The following is a 16,385-nucleotide window of genomic DNA, read 5'->3' as shown; positions in this document are numbered from 1 at the left end:
TTTATTGCTGGCTGCATGATGGAAAGTTAGAGGAAGCAACAGGCTACCTTCACACCTGCACTCCCAGTCTTGCCATTCTCCTGATAGGCTCCACTAAAAGGTGGTCAGGGCTCCACTCCTGCACAGCCTTGCTTCTTAGAGTCTACACAGATCTGTAGAGTGATGAATGAGTGGGGAATCATTTCCCCTTCATTGTTCAAACTTGAAGCTCTTCTGCAGTTTTGACACAGTATTGCTGCTGTTAACTCTGCTCATACTCTAAAACAAGACAGAAATTTGGTATAGATAGAGTGATTTGGCTCTTTCCAGCCTTGCACCTTCAACCCATATAGGGGAGTAAGGGGAGAAACAATGGTGCCCTGTCTTTTCTATGACCTTATTAAATGCTGTATTTTATTACAACCTCCAAACAGGCACAGAAAATGTAATTTCTTGCTGAAGTGACACTGCTTACAAAGACTGGTATGAGGAGAACGGGGGGGGGGGGGGGGAGGAGGCAGTCAAAGACGAACCAGGATCCGAGAAAACTGCAGATCTTGATGCTTCTGTCTAGGGAATGAAGACTGCTAATTGCTCTCTTGCAAGGCATGGGTAGCGATTGTCACACTGGACGGGTGCGGGGGGATATGTGTCTTGTGCTGGAGGCACACCACGAGGGTGACTGCGCAGAGCAGCACTACCGCCGGTCCAAGTGGCTGTCAAGTGCTCCAAGTAATGCGATATGACGTTTGTGTGTTAACTTTCTTGCAGTTACCTTAATCTGACTTCAGTTTGTAGGTTGATAGTAAGCCTTCTCAGGCGTGCTCCCAGATACTGAACTGATTTGGTTCCTAGTTTTCACGCTAGTCTTTTCCAAAGGGGTGGTGGGAGATAACGCTGTGTGACCCCAGTCCCGAGCAGACCTCCCTGTCCGGCTCTAACACCCCCATAAAAACTGGACTGAAAGCAAAGTCGTTGAAAACAGACTATTGAACTGGGCAGCAGTTCTCAGAGTACTTTGAAAATCTCCCTACGGAGTGAATCTGGCGAGCTGCCTCGTAAGGCACAGCGCTGTGTGACAGCCGGGTCCGTGCGATGGCGGCAGGGCCGGGGGGATCGAGCTGGCGGCAGCCCCGGGGCAGGTGTGGGTGAAGGGCTGGAAGAGGCACCTGAGCCAGGAGTCCCGCTCCAAGCAGCACCCAGGACAGACCGTGGGATGAAGGCGAGAACCGCGCCGGTTTTTGAGGCGTTCTGAGCCCGGCACTGTGAGGCGCGGGGCTGTGGGGCCGCTGGCAGGGCCGGCTGCGCTGCCCACCCGGGGAGAAATTTCGGGGGCGGTGCCGCTCCCCTCCCTCACGAACTACAGCTCCCGAAGTGCCTTGCTGCCGCCTGCCCTGGCCGGGCCGGAGCAGGTGGCGCGCTGCCCTGCGGGAGCTGTAGGCCGAGGGAAATCGATGGGCAGCGGGACAGTTGCGGGCAGGGAAAGGTTTTCGGTTCTCGGCCCGGTTCTCGGCCCGGCCCGCGGTCTGTGGGGGAGAACCGGGGCCCGGGCAGGGCGGGCGGCGGGGCGGGGGAACCGTGGGGAGCGGGGACGCGCGTCAGTCACCCCACCAGGCGGCGCGCGCGCTCCCCGCGCCGGATGCTGAGGGGGAGAAGGGGGTGCGCGGGCGCGCGCTCGACGAGGCAAAGGGGGGTGGGGGGGAGGGAGAGGAGCCGGGGGAGCGCGCGCTCGTATGTAAATGAGCGGGCGTGAGGTCAGAGGCAGATGGAAAAGGGAACAGAAGGAATGGCCGCCGCGGCTCCCGCTCCTCCTGCCGCCGCCTCCCAGTGCCGGAGCCCCCGCTGCACGGCGGAGCGAAGGGGAGTCCGCCGAGAACTCGACTCCTGGCGGCACCGGCTCATGCACTGTGTGGGTAAGAGAGGGGGCGGCGGCGGCGGCGTGTCCCGGCTCCAGCGGGGGGGACCGAGGGGCGGGGGACGGGGCGGCGAGCGGGGTCTGAGAGGGGAACGGGCAGCGGGGCGGGCGAGGCTCTCCGAGCCCAGATCTGTCGAGTGGGCGGAGGGGGGAGAGCGGGGATGGAGGCTCCAGCGGCTTTCTTGGAGGGTGAGAGCGGAGACGGGGTCTGTAGGGGAGAGCGAAGGTCCTAAGCCGCCTCCGGGCAGCAGAGGGTGGGTGTTACGGCTTTGCCTGGGGCCGCTGGGTCCCTCCCGTCACCGCCGACCGAGACCCTTTCTCGGCTCGGGTCCTTTTGTCTCGGCTCCTCGTCGTTCGCGCGGTGAACGCCGGTGGCTGCCCCCCTCCTCTCCTCCTCCATCGCCAGTGCCTGGGGGGCGGAGGGGGGAAGGGAGCCCGCCTCTGTGTGTGTGTGTCTGTGTGTGCGTGCGCCTTTAAGAGAGAGCCGCTCCTGCACTGACGGTTGGGATTTGAAGTTTTCCCTCCCCCTGGAAGTTGTCATGGCGACGGCAGCTCTCCCCCCTCCCGCCCCCGGGGCTGCCCCGGTGGCTCTCGTGCCGGGAGGTTTCCCGGGTCACGTGACTCCCGCGCGCGTGTCCGGCTGGCGGGTGCGCGCGGGCACCGGCGCCGTTCCCGCCTGGAGGAGCCCCGGGACCGGGGCTGCTCCCGCTGCGCTCCGCCCGGGCAAATGCAGCCTCCCCTCCCGGCCCCGGCCCCTGTCCCTGTCAGCGCTGGCATTCGGCACGTGTGCCGCCCCGGGGCGGCGGGCGCTTCGGTTGGGTTTTTTTTGTTTATTTGTTTTGTGGAGGTGGGGTGTGAACACTGAGGCCAGGAACTGCCTGTTTGTATTGTTTCAAGAGTCGTTTCCCTTCTTGGGGAAATAGAATCCTTGAAGAGTGTTAGAGTCGGTGCCGATCCTCCCCGATGGCTCAGCGGGGAAACACACGTAGTGTGGCTGGGAGGGTGAGCAGCGCTTCATTCAGTGTTTCTGCAGGCGCTTGAGACGAGAGCAGAGTAAGACGTGAATACCTAACAAGCTGGCATACCTGTATTTACAGGCAATTAGTACTAATCCACTATCCCTGGTTTTTTTTTTCATTTTTCAGTAACCTGATAACTGCTTGTTATGTGCAAGCGTCTTGATCTTGCTGTGTTGCTCCAAGAGCACTTGTAAACACCTGTTATAACACCTATATATATGTTAACATGCCTATGTATGTTTGCAGTGTCTTTTTATTCCTCCAAGTTATAGTAGTGTTTAGAAAACAGCGTTTTCTAAACAGTACTACACTATATAATGCAGTTTAATTAGAATATACAGGAGAGCCAGTTTATTTGCATAGATGCTGTGATAAGGTGTTAAATCTGAAGATGGATATCTCTCACAAGTGGCACTTTCTGTGTTTGCCTGTTATTTAATGGCATTTCACTTAAAAGTTTAAACTGAAATCCCAGAAGTCTGCCTGACAGTAGATGACTGAAGGAGTCTTCTGGTGGTGATTGTATACTGCCAGGTGTGTTTGAGAAACAGTTGCACAGCACAACCCACACTGAGAAGAAGTGTAAAGAAATACAATAAGTTGTGTCCTCTACTGGGCAGGTCTCCTGGGTTTAGGGAACTACTTCAGAGTTGCCTTTTGGGTTGGTCTTTCACTGAGAATTGCAAAATGCAGAACTGTCATATAATTACTTACATTTTACACTGATTGCATGATGGTTGTGCTTCACATTCAGCTTTGTCTTATTTAGAATAAAAGTTAAGGGTGTGATTTCTTTGTATATTCATGAGGAGAAATTCAGTGAATAGAAAGGAGCCCTGAAATTATTAGCAACTGCTAAGGAGAAAGGACATAGGTTATGGTTTAATAGTTAGTCAAGAGCTATCTCAGTTAAGAACTATTACCTGGCAGGCCTGTTGAGCAGCTCTTATCAGAGAGAGTGTAAACAAAATGGCAAGAAAGTGAGTAGTCAGGATAATGGAGGTAGAGCTTAACAGGTTTGGGCTGGGGGATTTTTGTGTGGGTTTTTTTTTCCCCTTATTTGAAATTGTTGCATTAAATTCTGTAAAATAACCTCCTACAGTAGCTAAAAATAACTAATAAAGTAAAAATGGTTCATTGTTCTCACTTGCCAAAGTATTCCTAAGGATTTGAAGAGTCTAACAAAGTTAGTGTTACCTGGCAGGTCTGAACAGTGGCTGGGTTGATGGCTGAAATGGCAGCATGGTGGAGGAGGGAGTGGTGAGTTTGATGGATTTGGCATTCTTCTCAAGAATCACATGTTTGTAGTAAAGTGAGAAAAAAATATGGTAAGGCTGTAGTCCCCCAGTTGTTGAACTTTTTGGATGAACAACTTTATTTTGATGTATTGTGTCATTTACTGTATTGATACTAAATTTGATATTGGCATTTCTGTAGTACACTGAAATAATTTATCTGTCAAGGATTCATCATCTACTTTATTTATGGAAATGGTAAACTGAGCCAGAGAGAACACCTCCAAGACAGTGATTGAGGCTCACAGTGACCACTGTTCATATTTACTACAATGAGGTTGAAATAATATTCAGTGCAGAGCTAGTGATGGTTAGGGACTTCTGCTTGAAGGGCTCAGTTGCTGAATTGTTAATTGGTCAAAGCCTGGTTGCAGATTTAGCTCTAAAGCCCATGCATATATGTAAAAGCTTGGGGTTTGCCAGCCTGATATGTTTATTTGTGACCTGCAGAATATGATTTAAAGTCTCACATCAAAATGTTCAAACACTTAAAGAATTTGAAAAGAAAAAGAAGTGATAAAATTTCACTGACATTACTGAAAATTTGTTTATTTGGTATCTAAACATACTTGAAGGTACAAAAGACTCCACATGGTAAATGAATGCAATATATTAATGGAAATTTGAAATAGGTGTTCAGTACAAAATGTTCAGTTGGAAATCTTTGTGTGTGTTATGTTGAGCACTGACATTCCTAAGATGCTTAGACTTGTGCTTATTGGGTGTTCCTAGCTCTTGCATGACTTGATCAGAGTTCAAAATTAGATGTTCTTAAAAAGCACCTGGAAATCTCAATTCTGTTGTGTCCTTACAGCTGTATAGTATGTGCTAACAGGTATTGCTTATACTTAAAGAGTGCTCCCTGATATGTTTTGGCTTAGGTACAGTCTTTGTGGCATAACTAACACAAAATACCCTAATTGTAAATTGTGTATTTATAGAAAAGTGCCAGAAAGCTCAGGATTTAAGTACCTGAATTGGCCAGTAACTGAGTTCTGTGGTGGTTTAAATTGCAAGGTATTTTATAGAGGTGAATATCAGAAAGATTAAAAAGTGCTCTTCTGGTGCTCTTTGATTAGAACTTTGTCATGTGAATTTATTAATTCTATTCCATTGGATTGAGAGGCTTTGGCAGTATGGACCTGTAAGTCTAGCTTTGTGATCAGCCATAAAAAACCAGGATTTATGCAGGTTTTTTCAAGCAGTAATTGATCCCACTGCCCAATTTCACTTGAACTTCATAGGTAGAGTGTTGGCAAGTACTTTGAGTTCCCATTGCTTTCATGATTAGGCACAGAGGAGAGACCAAGTAATGGCTGGGATGCAAGAAAGGTTCAAGCACAGGATTGGGCTTTTTGTTGTGTTATCACAGTAACCTGTGGGTGAGGTTTGGAGCAGTAATATGGGACTTTTTAATGGAAAGTGCCAAGTAATTCCAACCATGGATGTTGGAATCTTGCTAGGACCCTGCAGTGTGTTGTGAAAATATAACAGTGTTTAAGTAAAACTGTCATTTTCAATGAAAGATTAAAATGTTATTGCTACTTTTTCTAAAAAAAAAATACATTGCTATTTGGGGGAAGGGCAGAAGTTTTACTGTTCCTCTGCTGCAGCTCAAGGGCACACATTTGACAGGAAATAGCCTTGGTATTGCTCTCTTATGAAAACTGAAATTTGATCAAAGTGAAAATCCATTTTTGTATGCTTGTGAAATCTAGCATACAAATACTCCTTTACTCTTGTTAATTTTTTCAGCCTTTTTTCCTTCAAAACTAGGATACGTTAGTGCATCTAATTCTGTTTTGATAGAGCTAGACTTTCAATTTTTTGTTTTAGTATTTGAACTTCTGCTCCAGCTTACTATTTTTGAACAAGCTGTCTCAAAAGTGTACTTTCCAAGGAGAGGAATTCCCCCAAACAAAAGCTTTATAGCTGCTTTATTTGCTGGTATCCCCACACTTGCAACACTTCTGCATTAAATACCTCATATCTTTATTCCCACAATATGCAGCATGGAAAGTTCTCACTTTCCATGTGGCTGTAAGTACTTTGCAGCAGGATAGTGTCACTTTTTTTTTATAATGCCACCATGGTTTTAGGTAATTTTCTATGGTTGCCATTGCAGTAGTGGGAGAACCAGTTCTTTTACTGTATTTATCTGTAATGTTCTTGTGTATCTACTAATAATAGTTATGGTGGCTCAGTGCTCTGTCACCTGTCAGGCCACTAACAGACGACATGCAATAGTGACTTCAGTATGATACCTGCTTTGAACTCTTTTGCTTCCTTGGAACTCCTAAAGGTGCACACTAGCACCTTTAAACAGCCAGCAAGCCTGCTATGGCCATAGTGCCATCATCCAATATGGTGGGCAGTAATACTGGTGTAAGGTATTCCTGTGGATCTCTTGTGCTTTGAGCTGTGATGTGAAACCCTTGGTGTGATTCCAGCGTGAAGCAGATCAAGGAAGTAATCTCAGTGTTACTGCAAATGTCGAAAGAACAGGAATTAAATCTAGATCTCAATCACAGCACAGGTTCACAGGCAGTTTTTGATGCGATGAGGGCAAGATGGTATCATGTAAGGGAATAGCTCAAACTAGTATTACAGAGTCAGCTGTGCAAGTGAGCACTAGCATTGAACACTTATTGTGAACTACAGTTTAAGAATGCAATAAAGTGCCGTTTTGCATTGTCAAGTCGCATGGAACTGTTACTAGAATGGAGTAATTGCAATTCTGACTACATGTTCATGCCTCTTACATACTTGCATCAGCACTCATTGGACCCCTATCTGATGTGTTTTAACTCAGTATCTGCTCAACTGGCTGTTGCAGAGTTGGGGGTTTGCAAAAAAAAAAAAAAAAAAAAAAAAAATCTGAGAGCTCCTGCTGCTAACACAAGGATAGGGATGGGCCTTTGCAACAGAAGCAGCATGGGTAATAACAGAAAGGAACCGCTGGATTGGTTTAGCTGACAGGAATGGAACACAGTTCTAAACACACCATCTTAATTTCCCCTGAATAAAATAGGTTAACAGAAGAGGAAAAAATGGTCAGTGTGTGTATATAGGTCATTGGAAGTTGCTGCAGTGTATGTATTGAATTAACTGTCTTTAGACTGAAGTAAGAGAAAACACATGGGATTTGTTTTGTGTTGGACTACCTTTGTTTCAAATATGCAGTGTTAAATCTCTTCTGTATTGTCTCACAATCCATTTCAACTCATCAGCTTTTCTCTCAGAAAGAAGTAATTGCCCACTGCTGTCATATGTTTTTGAAGGGCTATCTTATGATTGACTCCTGAGAGAAATATCTATGTGGTGAAAACAGTACAAGCAAAGTTAGATTAATGATAACCAGAGATTTAGTTGAAAAGGCAGAGGGAGGAAGTTCTGTGTATTTTGCTGTAGATGCAGTACTAGTTCACTGATCCCTTGAGAACCTGCAATTGTAAGGATCTGTGGAGCATAATTTTTATGAAAGATGAAACTGTTCCTGCTGCATAGACAAATTCATGGATTGTGTGGCATGCATGAAACGCTTGGTTTGAATTCTTTGCACATGGAGCAGAAATGTGTTGCTGGGCATGCAAGCAGATACACATATCTTCAGTAGTGTTGATAAAACCTGTGATTGTTTTTGGTGCTCCCTATGTCTAGCTACTGGTATGTGGAAGCAGTTCAATTTTTAAGTGTTCCAGGAAGTACTGTAATCTTTGTCAGTGTTTCTAGGCATAGCTTGAACTTTCTTATTGTATGTTCTTATATGGTAGCTGTTTACTTTTTATGTGCTGATAGAGAGCTGAGAAATTTAAACTCTGATTTTCTACTTTATAGGCACTGAGAATTTCCTAAGCTGGAACTTGTGTAAACCAAAACCACGGAGTGCAAATAAAGTCACTGCAACTCCCTCTCAGTTCTTCCCTTGATTTGGCATTTAGTAACTGTGCACTCTAATGTTTGAGGTTGGTAACTTTCAGGGGATATTTTTTTTTTGTTGATGCATGACACAGTATTGTTGTTTTTCTTTCTGAACTCACTGTACCTAACTTCATGATTTATGTTGACTGGTATAAGCATTCATTTATTAAACAGTTCAACAAACTAGACTGTAAAACTAATCTACCTTAACACTAACCTAGAAAACAGGAGGAGAAACGTGGCAGGAGGAAGAAGAGGAAAGAAAAGGTCAGATCTAGTTTAACTTGGATCAGTTTTCCAATCAGGTTTACAGTGTACCTGTTTTTTTTTTCCCTTGAGTTAAGTGTAAGTAGCTTTACTGGGGAGAACAAGGCTTCTGGTTTTTAGTAACCAATTATTTTATCAACATTTTTGGGTGTTTGAAGTGTGTAAGTTGGCTGGAGAGTGTTCCTAACCAACAAGACTTGATGAGAGAGAATACAGCACCACTAACAATAAAATCTTTCCGCTTGTTCTCCCTTTGTATTTGAACTTGTCTGGTGTAACAGTGAACTGCCCTTCTGTTTTAAGTTAGCCTACTGTAAATTTTGTTGTTGTTATTGCTCTGGGCTGGTTTTCTGTTAGTTGGGTCTCCTGAACTGCCTTGCTATGTGAGGGAAGGAATAATGGGTACGTGTTCATCAGTTACCAGATCAGGGTATGCTGTTGAGGAGCTGTATTCCAGCTACTCTCAAATAGCTAGGGCTTGTACTGCCTACAGCTAAAATGGGAAAAAATTAGTACCTCTTTCCTTTTTCCACCCTTGCCTGTTTTATTTTTCAGCTACATTATATGGGTGTTTTGAGTAGATGGTTACAATGGATCCCTTTTTCTTGACTATGACTCAAGTATCAGGGCTTCAAAGTAAATTGTTGTTCTAACCTTTCGAGTTCAGTCTGTTTATGTAGAGGTCAGGCAGAGCTTTATGGACTTTACTAACTTAAAATTCTTTGTCCCAGTTAGGGCTACTGTCTTTTATGTTATTCTTGAACTTTGCTCTTTTCAATGTGCTTGGTGGGAACTTTGATAAGATAAGCTGGAGCATTAATAGCGGTTGTAACAGAACTGAATTGCTGTAGTTCACATGTAAAGTATCAAACTTGTGAAAAGTAAGATGGCATTCTAAATTTGGCTATCATACTTTAGGAAAAAAATCCACAGAGCACAAAACCAAACAAAATCGAAGTCAAACACAACCTTGTTTGGGGGTATAAAGTTAGATGATACATCTCTTCTTTTTCCACTGCTAATCTACCAGTTTATGCTTCCATTTACTACAGGCATAAAGAAACCAGGAAGAAGTGAGGGCAGAGTAGGGAAGATGGATGGTAGTGGCTCATCTGTTTGAGCATGTAAGGGCACAGAAGATGCATTGCAAAGAGGAGAGAACTCTGAATCTGCAGAAATGCACTGAGCTGTGGAGACTGAATTCCTTTTTATGAGGTGTGGTCAGCAGCATGTCACTCTGCAGATCAAAGAGCCACGTGTCAGGGTTTTTTTTTGTTTCCACTTCTGGCACAGTCCAGGTTCCTGTGTAGTATCTTGAGAAGCTGGATTAACCCCTTCTTAGATAAACATCCTATTCTTGGCAAAATTCTTCTAGCATCTCAGTTACTGCTCATGTGTTTGGTTCTCAACATCCATCCAGGCTTGTATCTCCATAGCAGCATGTGTTGTATTGCAGGAGTGTGAGTTGGGTAAATGTCGCTAAATGTAATTTTTTTCCTGTTTTAATTTTTTTTAAGTTTATTGGTAAATGAAAGCTCACTGAATTTGTTACTTCTTTAACTATGTTCCTTGTTTTCAGTTTCTCTTTAACTTAATAGAGTCCTGATATCCAATTATGAGACATCCTAGCTTTTGTGGCACTTGGGGATTAATTACTCATGTTAAAAGTGCTGTTCAGGGGGAAAAATTATTGGTTTTCAGTGTGTTGTATTGTAAAATGTTGCTAGTTTATTTTAAAAATGCTAGATTTTCAGATTTTAAGTATTTATCTTCCCCTTCCAATCATCTTAGTTAACGACTAGTTGGTTAGTCTTACATGTGAATAATAGTTCTCACTGTCATAATTCCACTTTCATGGAATTTTAGAGAATATTTAACTTTATAAACTAGTTTTAGTGCATTTCTAGTCTGATGAGCCACTAATAAGTCAGAGGGCAGTGTAATTAATCTAGGGTTGAATATGCTCCTCCTTTTCATAACTATTGTTAAAAAGCTTTGTGTATCTTATTTAAAAGTTTTATTGTCAATTTGAAAAGCACTATACCATTTAGTAATGCCAGGTTAAAATGCTACTGCCGTAAAACTGCTGGACATCTTTTGATTAACAAGGAATTAGTATTACTGCCATATATAATGTAGATTATAGAAGACTACTTTAAAGGAGCCCCGCTTGTGATTACAGCTGGCAGTTTGGCTCAAAGAACAGAGTGTGCCACAGCAAGGCCCAGCTAAATGAGAAGATCTGACTTCACTTAAGTGTAGCTATTAAACCCCCTAATCTGAAAATGGGGGAGGATTATCAAATGGCTACTGTTTTGTGACCTTAGTTCAGATGTAGGTCATTCTGGTGTTAGCCACTGATGAGGGGGAAGAAAAATAGGATGTGGGTTTTACTGCTGCCTCAGACTGTTCTGTGTATGGGCTTGAGTGCTGACTGTGACAAGCTGTTTCAAAAGTTTACTGTGCTATCAGCTAAGTAATGCAGTGATTGTGGAGTTACCTGTGATTCTGCTACATGTGCCTTCAATTTTCTTATTGTTGCTGGACCATCTCTGTCCTTCTTCCTATCTTTCAACTTTCATGAGTAGTATTTGACTAAAAACAAACTTGAAAGTGATACAGTACAATGGCTGTTGGGGAAATAAGGTTTATAAACTCACTTCTGCCATTTTGAAAGGTGTCCCTACCCACAGCAGGGGGCTGGAAGTAGAGGAGCTTTAAGGTCCCTTCCAAGCCTGTTCTATGGCTCCTGCTTACTTGGGAATTTTGCCACCTGCTGTGTGTTCCACTCTCTTGTGGCTTTTGAGCTCGAGATCTTCCTGTGATATTTAGAGAGTTTCAAAGCTGTCCTGATTGAAGTTCTGCCACACCTCTTTCTGTTGATGCCTAAATCATGTTCAGTTATAGGTGTTCTGTGATCTGTCAGGAAGTGAGATCCTTTGGTCAAAGTAATTTCAGCTGTGCAGCTCTTATTGGGTTCTTTGCTTCATTGCAGGTATGTTCCTGCATGTCATTTAATTAGATGTGGAATGAAATGTCATTTATCTTTGAGGCCTGCATCATACTCTCTGCTGATGCAGTGAGTCAGAACTTCCAATGTACTTGAGTGCTTCTTTTAATTGTTGATTAAATGTATTAGCAAGGTAAAACTTAATCATAAGGAAATTGTCTTCTTGAGACTAGACCATCTCGTTCAGCATTACTTGTTCTTGTCTTTCCCATTTTTTGTCAGTTCTGTGCCCATTTTACATGCACAATACCCTGCATGCTTGACAAAGTTTTGTCTTGAGATGCCAATTGATGTTTAAATTGGTTAAACCATGACAGCACATCTGTCCTAACTCTAACTGATGTATATGCCATAAGCACTTAATACCAGTCTGCTCTAGTGGTGTCCAAAAACATGCACTCCTGTTCCATGTCACCAAGCACTCACAGCTCTCTAAGGACCTCAGAAATGTGAGGTGGCTCTTGATTTTTAGCCTTTCTCATTTTTCTTAGGTGCCTTACTGCAGTTTGCATTAATCCCTTACTGCTTTTTAAACAGCAACAACAAACCTTCCCTTAAACTCATATTGACCTTCCTTTTGAAATGCCAGGTATTATACCTTCTCAGAAAGAATTTCTTCAACAAGACCATCAGGCTGGTTAGAATATATTAGAAAGTACCTTTATTTCCTATCTGCATCCCTTTTGAAGTCTACTGACTGCTGAACAAATGGGTTCTACCCTAGTGAAATAGGATTTAATAAGAAGATGGTCCATTTGGAACTTGTGCTGTCTTTTCTTATCTTGGAATATTGGAATTTTCCAGAGGGCTCTGAGCTTGGTGCTGATGTGAAAAACTGCACTTCAGTACTCACTCTAGATCAGCTTTGTGCACAGCCCTCAGAAGCAATGGTAGATGAGCCCTGGCTCCTTCGTACCTCACTATGTCACTTGCACAGAACAGAGCTTTTTCTTAAAGCTATACTTTCTCCACAAAACATCAATGTTCCACTGGGTAATTCATCTCAAAGATAAACTGCTTAGTAAGTCTTAAAATAGCAGAGTTTTTGAGCAAGTGTTTGTCAGTAAATCAGTCATGTCTGAATTACTGGTGTCACCTCTGGCAAGCAATCCACAAACCTTCAAAGAGTGAACTGAAAATTTAATGTATCATAGATTTCTTATTTAAGTGGTCAATGCTTCCTGCAGTGCTACACTTCAGGAGAAAAAGGTATGAGAGAAACACGCTGTAGTATGACCTGAGGAAAGTTGCATTATGAATTTAGGTTATTGAAGTCTCTGGTATTACTTGGTGCATGTTTCTCTTAATTGGTGACTTTAAGAATACTTGTCCAGTGGTTCAGGAAGGGGTTTTGCTGGCCCACAGCTGGCTTTATAAGGCCTTTACTCCAGGCTGTCACATACAGTAGTGGTTTGACAACTGCTACTTGATGTAACTTGAAGTAATTTCCCACTCCTTCATGTTGTCTGAGGAGATCCTGACATCTTTTCAGACTGAGGGATTGAATCACTCACCTTGTCTGCCTCATTCAGCCACCAGCTTGAAGAGCCAAAACAGCCTCTTCTACTGCTGTTTGTGAGAGCAGTTACTTGGTAGTGATTTGGATGGTGTGTTTGAAGAGCTGTAACTCTCCTTTGCTCTGTGTGGTGCTGCACTTCTCCACCTGCCTTTAACTGACCTGGTTAAGTGGCATTCAGGGTAGTTGCAAACTGGATACTTGACAGCTTCATGCATTCAGCATCTCAAGTGGCAATCAGGCATTCTCTCCTCTTTCATTCTCAACCTTTCTGATAAGTAATAAATGGTTTTTTGCTCTTTGTGTGAGAGATATGAGTGATCTTGACCTATGAGACTGATGTAAGAAATTTGGTACCAGATAAGTAACTTGTATACTGTTTTCCAGAATGCTGGTACTGAGATTGATCTGTTTCCTGGAGAAGTTTCCTTCTTGCTGGAAATGCCGACTGTGATCACACCTTTCATTTAAGAAATCCTATTCATGTATTCTTGACCTTGCAGTTCACTTAGCTTCCCTAAGTGGTTGCAGTTGTCTTTCCAAATTGTTTCATTAAGAGGGAAAAGTGCTCTACTTACAGATCAGCTCAAAATACTGAAGTTTCTTGTTTTGTCTTGCTTGAGACTTGTGGGAAGCAATGGGTTATGGCTGTCTTGGGTCAAAGAAACTCACTAAACAGTGAGTGGAATAATGAACTCTGCTAAAGATTCTGCCTTTTCTATTTATCTTATAATTTATGGTTCTTATGGAGAAAAATACGTGAACCCCAAACCAACTGATTTAAATGTTTTTGGTTTTTTTTTTTTCAGCTGCTAGATCTTAATGCAGAATTTGTGCTGAGTTGGTTTTTTAAGGAATAAAACAGGGACATCCACTTTTTTCCTTTTTTGCATAGTATAAAGTGAACAGGTATGCCTTTGTTTTTAAAGCAGACTAACAAATTTTAGTAGTGAGAATTACTGTCTGGATATATTGAATATTTGCTTTTGCTAAGGAAAAGACAGTGCTGGAATATGGAAGGAGCAGAGTGTTGCTAAGACAGGATAGCTACTGTTTAAACCCATCTGCCTTGTGTAAGAGCTCTTGTCTGTTCCCAACCTGATTCAAGTATTCAGCATCTTGCCACTAGGTATCTGGTTTTCCTTTGTGGTGTTCTCCCTGCTCCCCAACTCAGGTTGGATAGTTGTTAGTAATGTGAATTTTATAGGGTCTAATCAGAAATTTAATACAAAACTGTTACAAAAATCTCCCAGTAAATTCTCATTTAGTATATGGTTGAATTTCAGTGCTATATGAATTCTGTTCCACTGCAGATGGGTTCAAGTCCCACACTTTGAAACTTACCATTTTCTCCTTTATCTTCTGCCATTTAGTGATTGGGAGGAAGTTTATAAAAAGTTTTTACAGATGCATCCTAATTACTTAAAGAAAAAAAAGCCAGACCAAAAAAACAAAAACAAAAAAACCAAACCCCAGTCACACCTGCTTAAGCTTTTGAATTGTGTCAAATACTAAAAGCAAATTTCAGAGACTTTTTCCTGTTCTCTTCTTACACATGACACCTTTTATGTAATGAAAATGCCCAATGTGAACCTAAAATTTGCGTTTAAAGTCTTTATTTCTGTATTTCTGCTTTTATGATCTCCAGGGGGAAATGAACTTATTCAGCCTTCTTAATCAAAAGTTAAACAGTTGAAAAGTTCTATCTATTCATTTCAGTGTATTCTGCAAGTTCAGCAGATGTTGACTTGAATGATGCAGATTTCAGGTTGGTTGTCCATGACCTGTAAGCTGGGATACACTGCCTACGTGCCTTGAGCAATGACATCTTTTCTTCTGTTTACTGAGCATGTTTAAGAACTGGTTTGAAATCACAGTTTGGCTCTTACAGGAGTGTCTTGAGTTTCAGCTTTGAGCACCAGAACATATTTTTTAGAGCAAGTAGGCATAGTTAAAAATTTTTATTTGAAGTGAAGTTTTTAAATAGCTAGAAGTCGGTTGCTTGTTAACATGTTGCTGGCTCTAAATTTTGTCTTAATTTGAAAAGGCAGATTCTGCCTGGATTTAAAAATGGTGGCTATTAGAGGGGCTTGGGGGAGATTGCTGGTTTATTTTTTTAACTAGGTATTTGTAAAAATAAGCTGTAAATTAAAGGTGAAAATACATGGCATAAGTATTATAAAATGCAGAAAAGTGAGTTTAAGACAAATTTAAGAAATTAACTACTATTAAAAAGGTATATTCCAATAATTTCATGCTAACATTCCATTGTGGTACTTCTAGGATTACTAGAATGTTTTTTAATGATCTGGTTTCAACATTTGTGTTAATGATATATTTGAAAATAAAGATTTTGAAGAATTCGACGCTGAGATTTATAGAGTTGATAATTCACTCACTGTGTTAGTTTGGTAGCTTGGTACAAGAAGCCATTCCTTCTGGAGCTTCAGCAGGTAAGAAAAGTGTCAATTGATTTCAGTGCAGTCTAGTTGCAGGATTTCAGTCAATTTAAAACTTTGTACATAATAAAAACTGATAAATAGTTTCTCAATAACAAATGGTTTCTGAAGAGGAAGAAGATGAATCTGCTGGGAGAGATGAATGACTTTTTTCCAGTTCATTATTTCAAAGCTATTTGTGGGAAACAGACAGGTTGTTTGAGTGACACAGAAATTATAATTGAAAAGAAACCTGAAAATTCCCTTGAAACTGAATCTCTTCTGAAATTCCTCTTCCTTGTAAAACTTAGTGTCAGGCAGCAGTTTCATGGAATGCTCTGAAGGCTTGTAACTTCATTAGCTTGCAGTACACACGTGGTGTAACACAGAATCCTAAATTTCAGTTTCTCAAAAGCCCATCAGGCTAGAATGTTCTGATTTTTTTGTTTGTTTGTTGTTTTTTTGGGGGAGGGTTTGGTTGAGTTTTTTTCCTTTTTTTTTGACTCAGTGTACTGGGGTTTTCTGGTAACTGTTTTCTAAAAGCTTTTCTTAGTGGAAAGCCCAATGTTGTTTGGTTCTTATAATCCAGGAAGTGTGCAAGACCTGTTTATTTGTTAGTTGACTCCTAGACTTTCTCCCAGATGCTGGTTGGATGTGTGGTACTGCATAGTAGTAAAACAATGTTGTGACCTATTTATTGTTACGGACTCGCTGTGGACTTGACTTTTTTCTGTGGTTTAGTGAACATCTGACTAGGCCTTCAAGGAGCAGAAAAGAATTTGTCTAACAATTCTAAACTTGTTTGGTAAAACAGCCAAACTTTTTAGTCCTCCTGTAAATCTTAAAATGATTATTAAGATACAGACACATGCTTTAGGCACATGGTTTTCTGAAAGTGACAGTTGTTTCTATGTCTTACTCTTGGGCATTGTTCTCCTCATGTTGTAAAAGACTTAAATTGATACCAAATGAGGAAATTGTGAGCATTTTTCCAAGCTGGATGTAATCTTTTACAGTCTCTTCCT

The 16,385-nt window shown here is 42.1% G+C and overlaps 1 protein-coding gene across 7 annotated transcripts in view; it reads left to right on the top strand.

Annotated features, from left to right (window-relative positions):
* The first annotated feature begins 1,647 nt into the window (after positions 1 to 1,647).
* LCORL (ligand dependent nuclear receptor corepressor like) overlaps positions 1,648 to 16,385 on the top strand; it is an 80,578-nt gene continuing 65,840 nt past the window's right edge. For 6 of the 7 annotated variants that reach the window (XR_005954393.1, XM_041458539.1, XM_041458152.1 and 3 more), the window contains exon 1: positions 1,648 to 1,892. Coding sequence is in view for 5 of the 7 variants with exons in the window: in XM_041458539.1 (XP_041314473.1) it covers positions 1,745 to 1,892 (148 nt within the window). In the remaining 2 variants the exon portion in view is untranslated. The remainder of the gene's footprint in view (positions 1,893 to 16,385) is intronic. The other variant, XM_041458326.1, reaches the window with a different exon arrangement.

The sequence above is a fragment of the Pyrgilauda ruficollis genome, unplaced genomic scaffold, assembly GCF_017590135.1.
Source record: "Pyrgilauda ruficollis isolate IOZ18807 unplaced genomic scaffold, ASM1759013v1 scaffold1, whole genome shotgun sequence".
In the NCBI taxonomy this organism is placed as follows: domain Eukaryota; kingdom Metazoa; phylum Chordata; class Aves; order Passeriformes; family Passeridae; genus Pyrgilauda; species Pyrgilauda ruficollis.
Note: the sequence above shows the minus strand (reverse complement) of the source record. Positions and strands in the feature narration are given on the sequence as shown.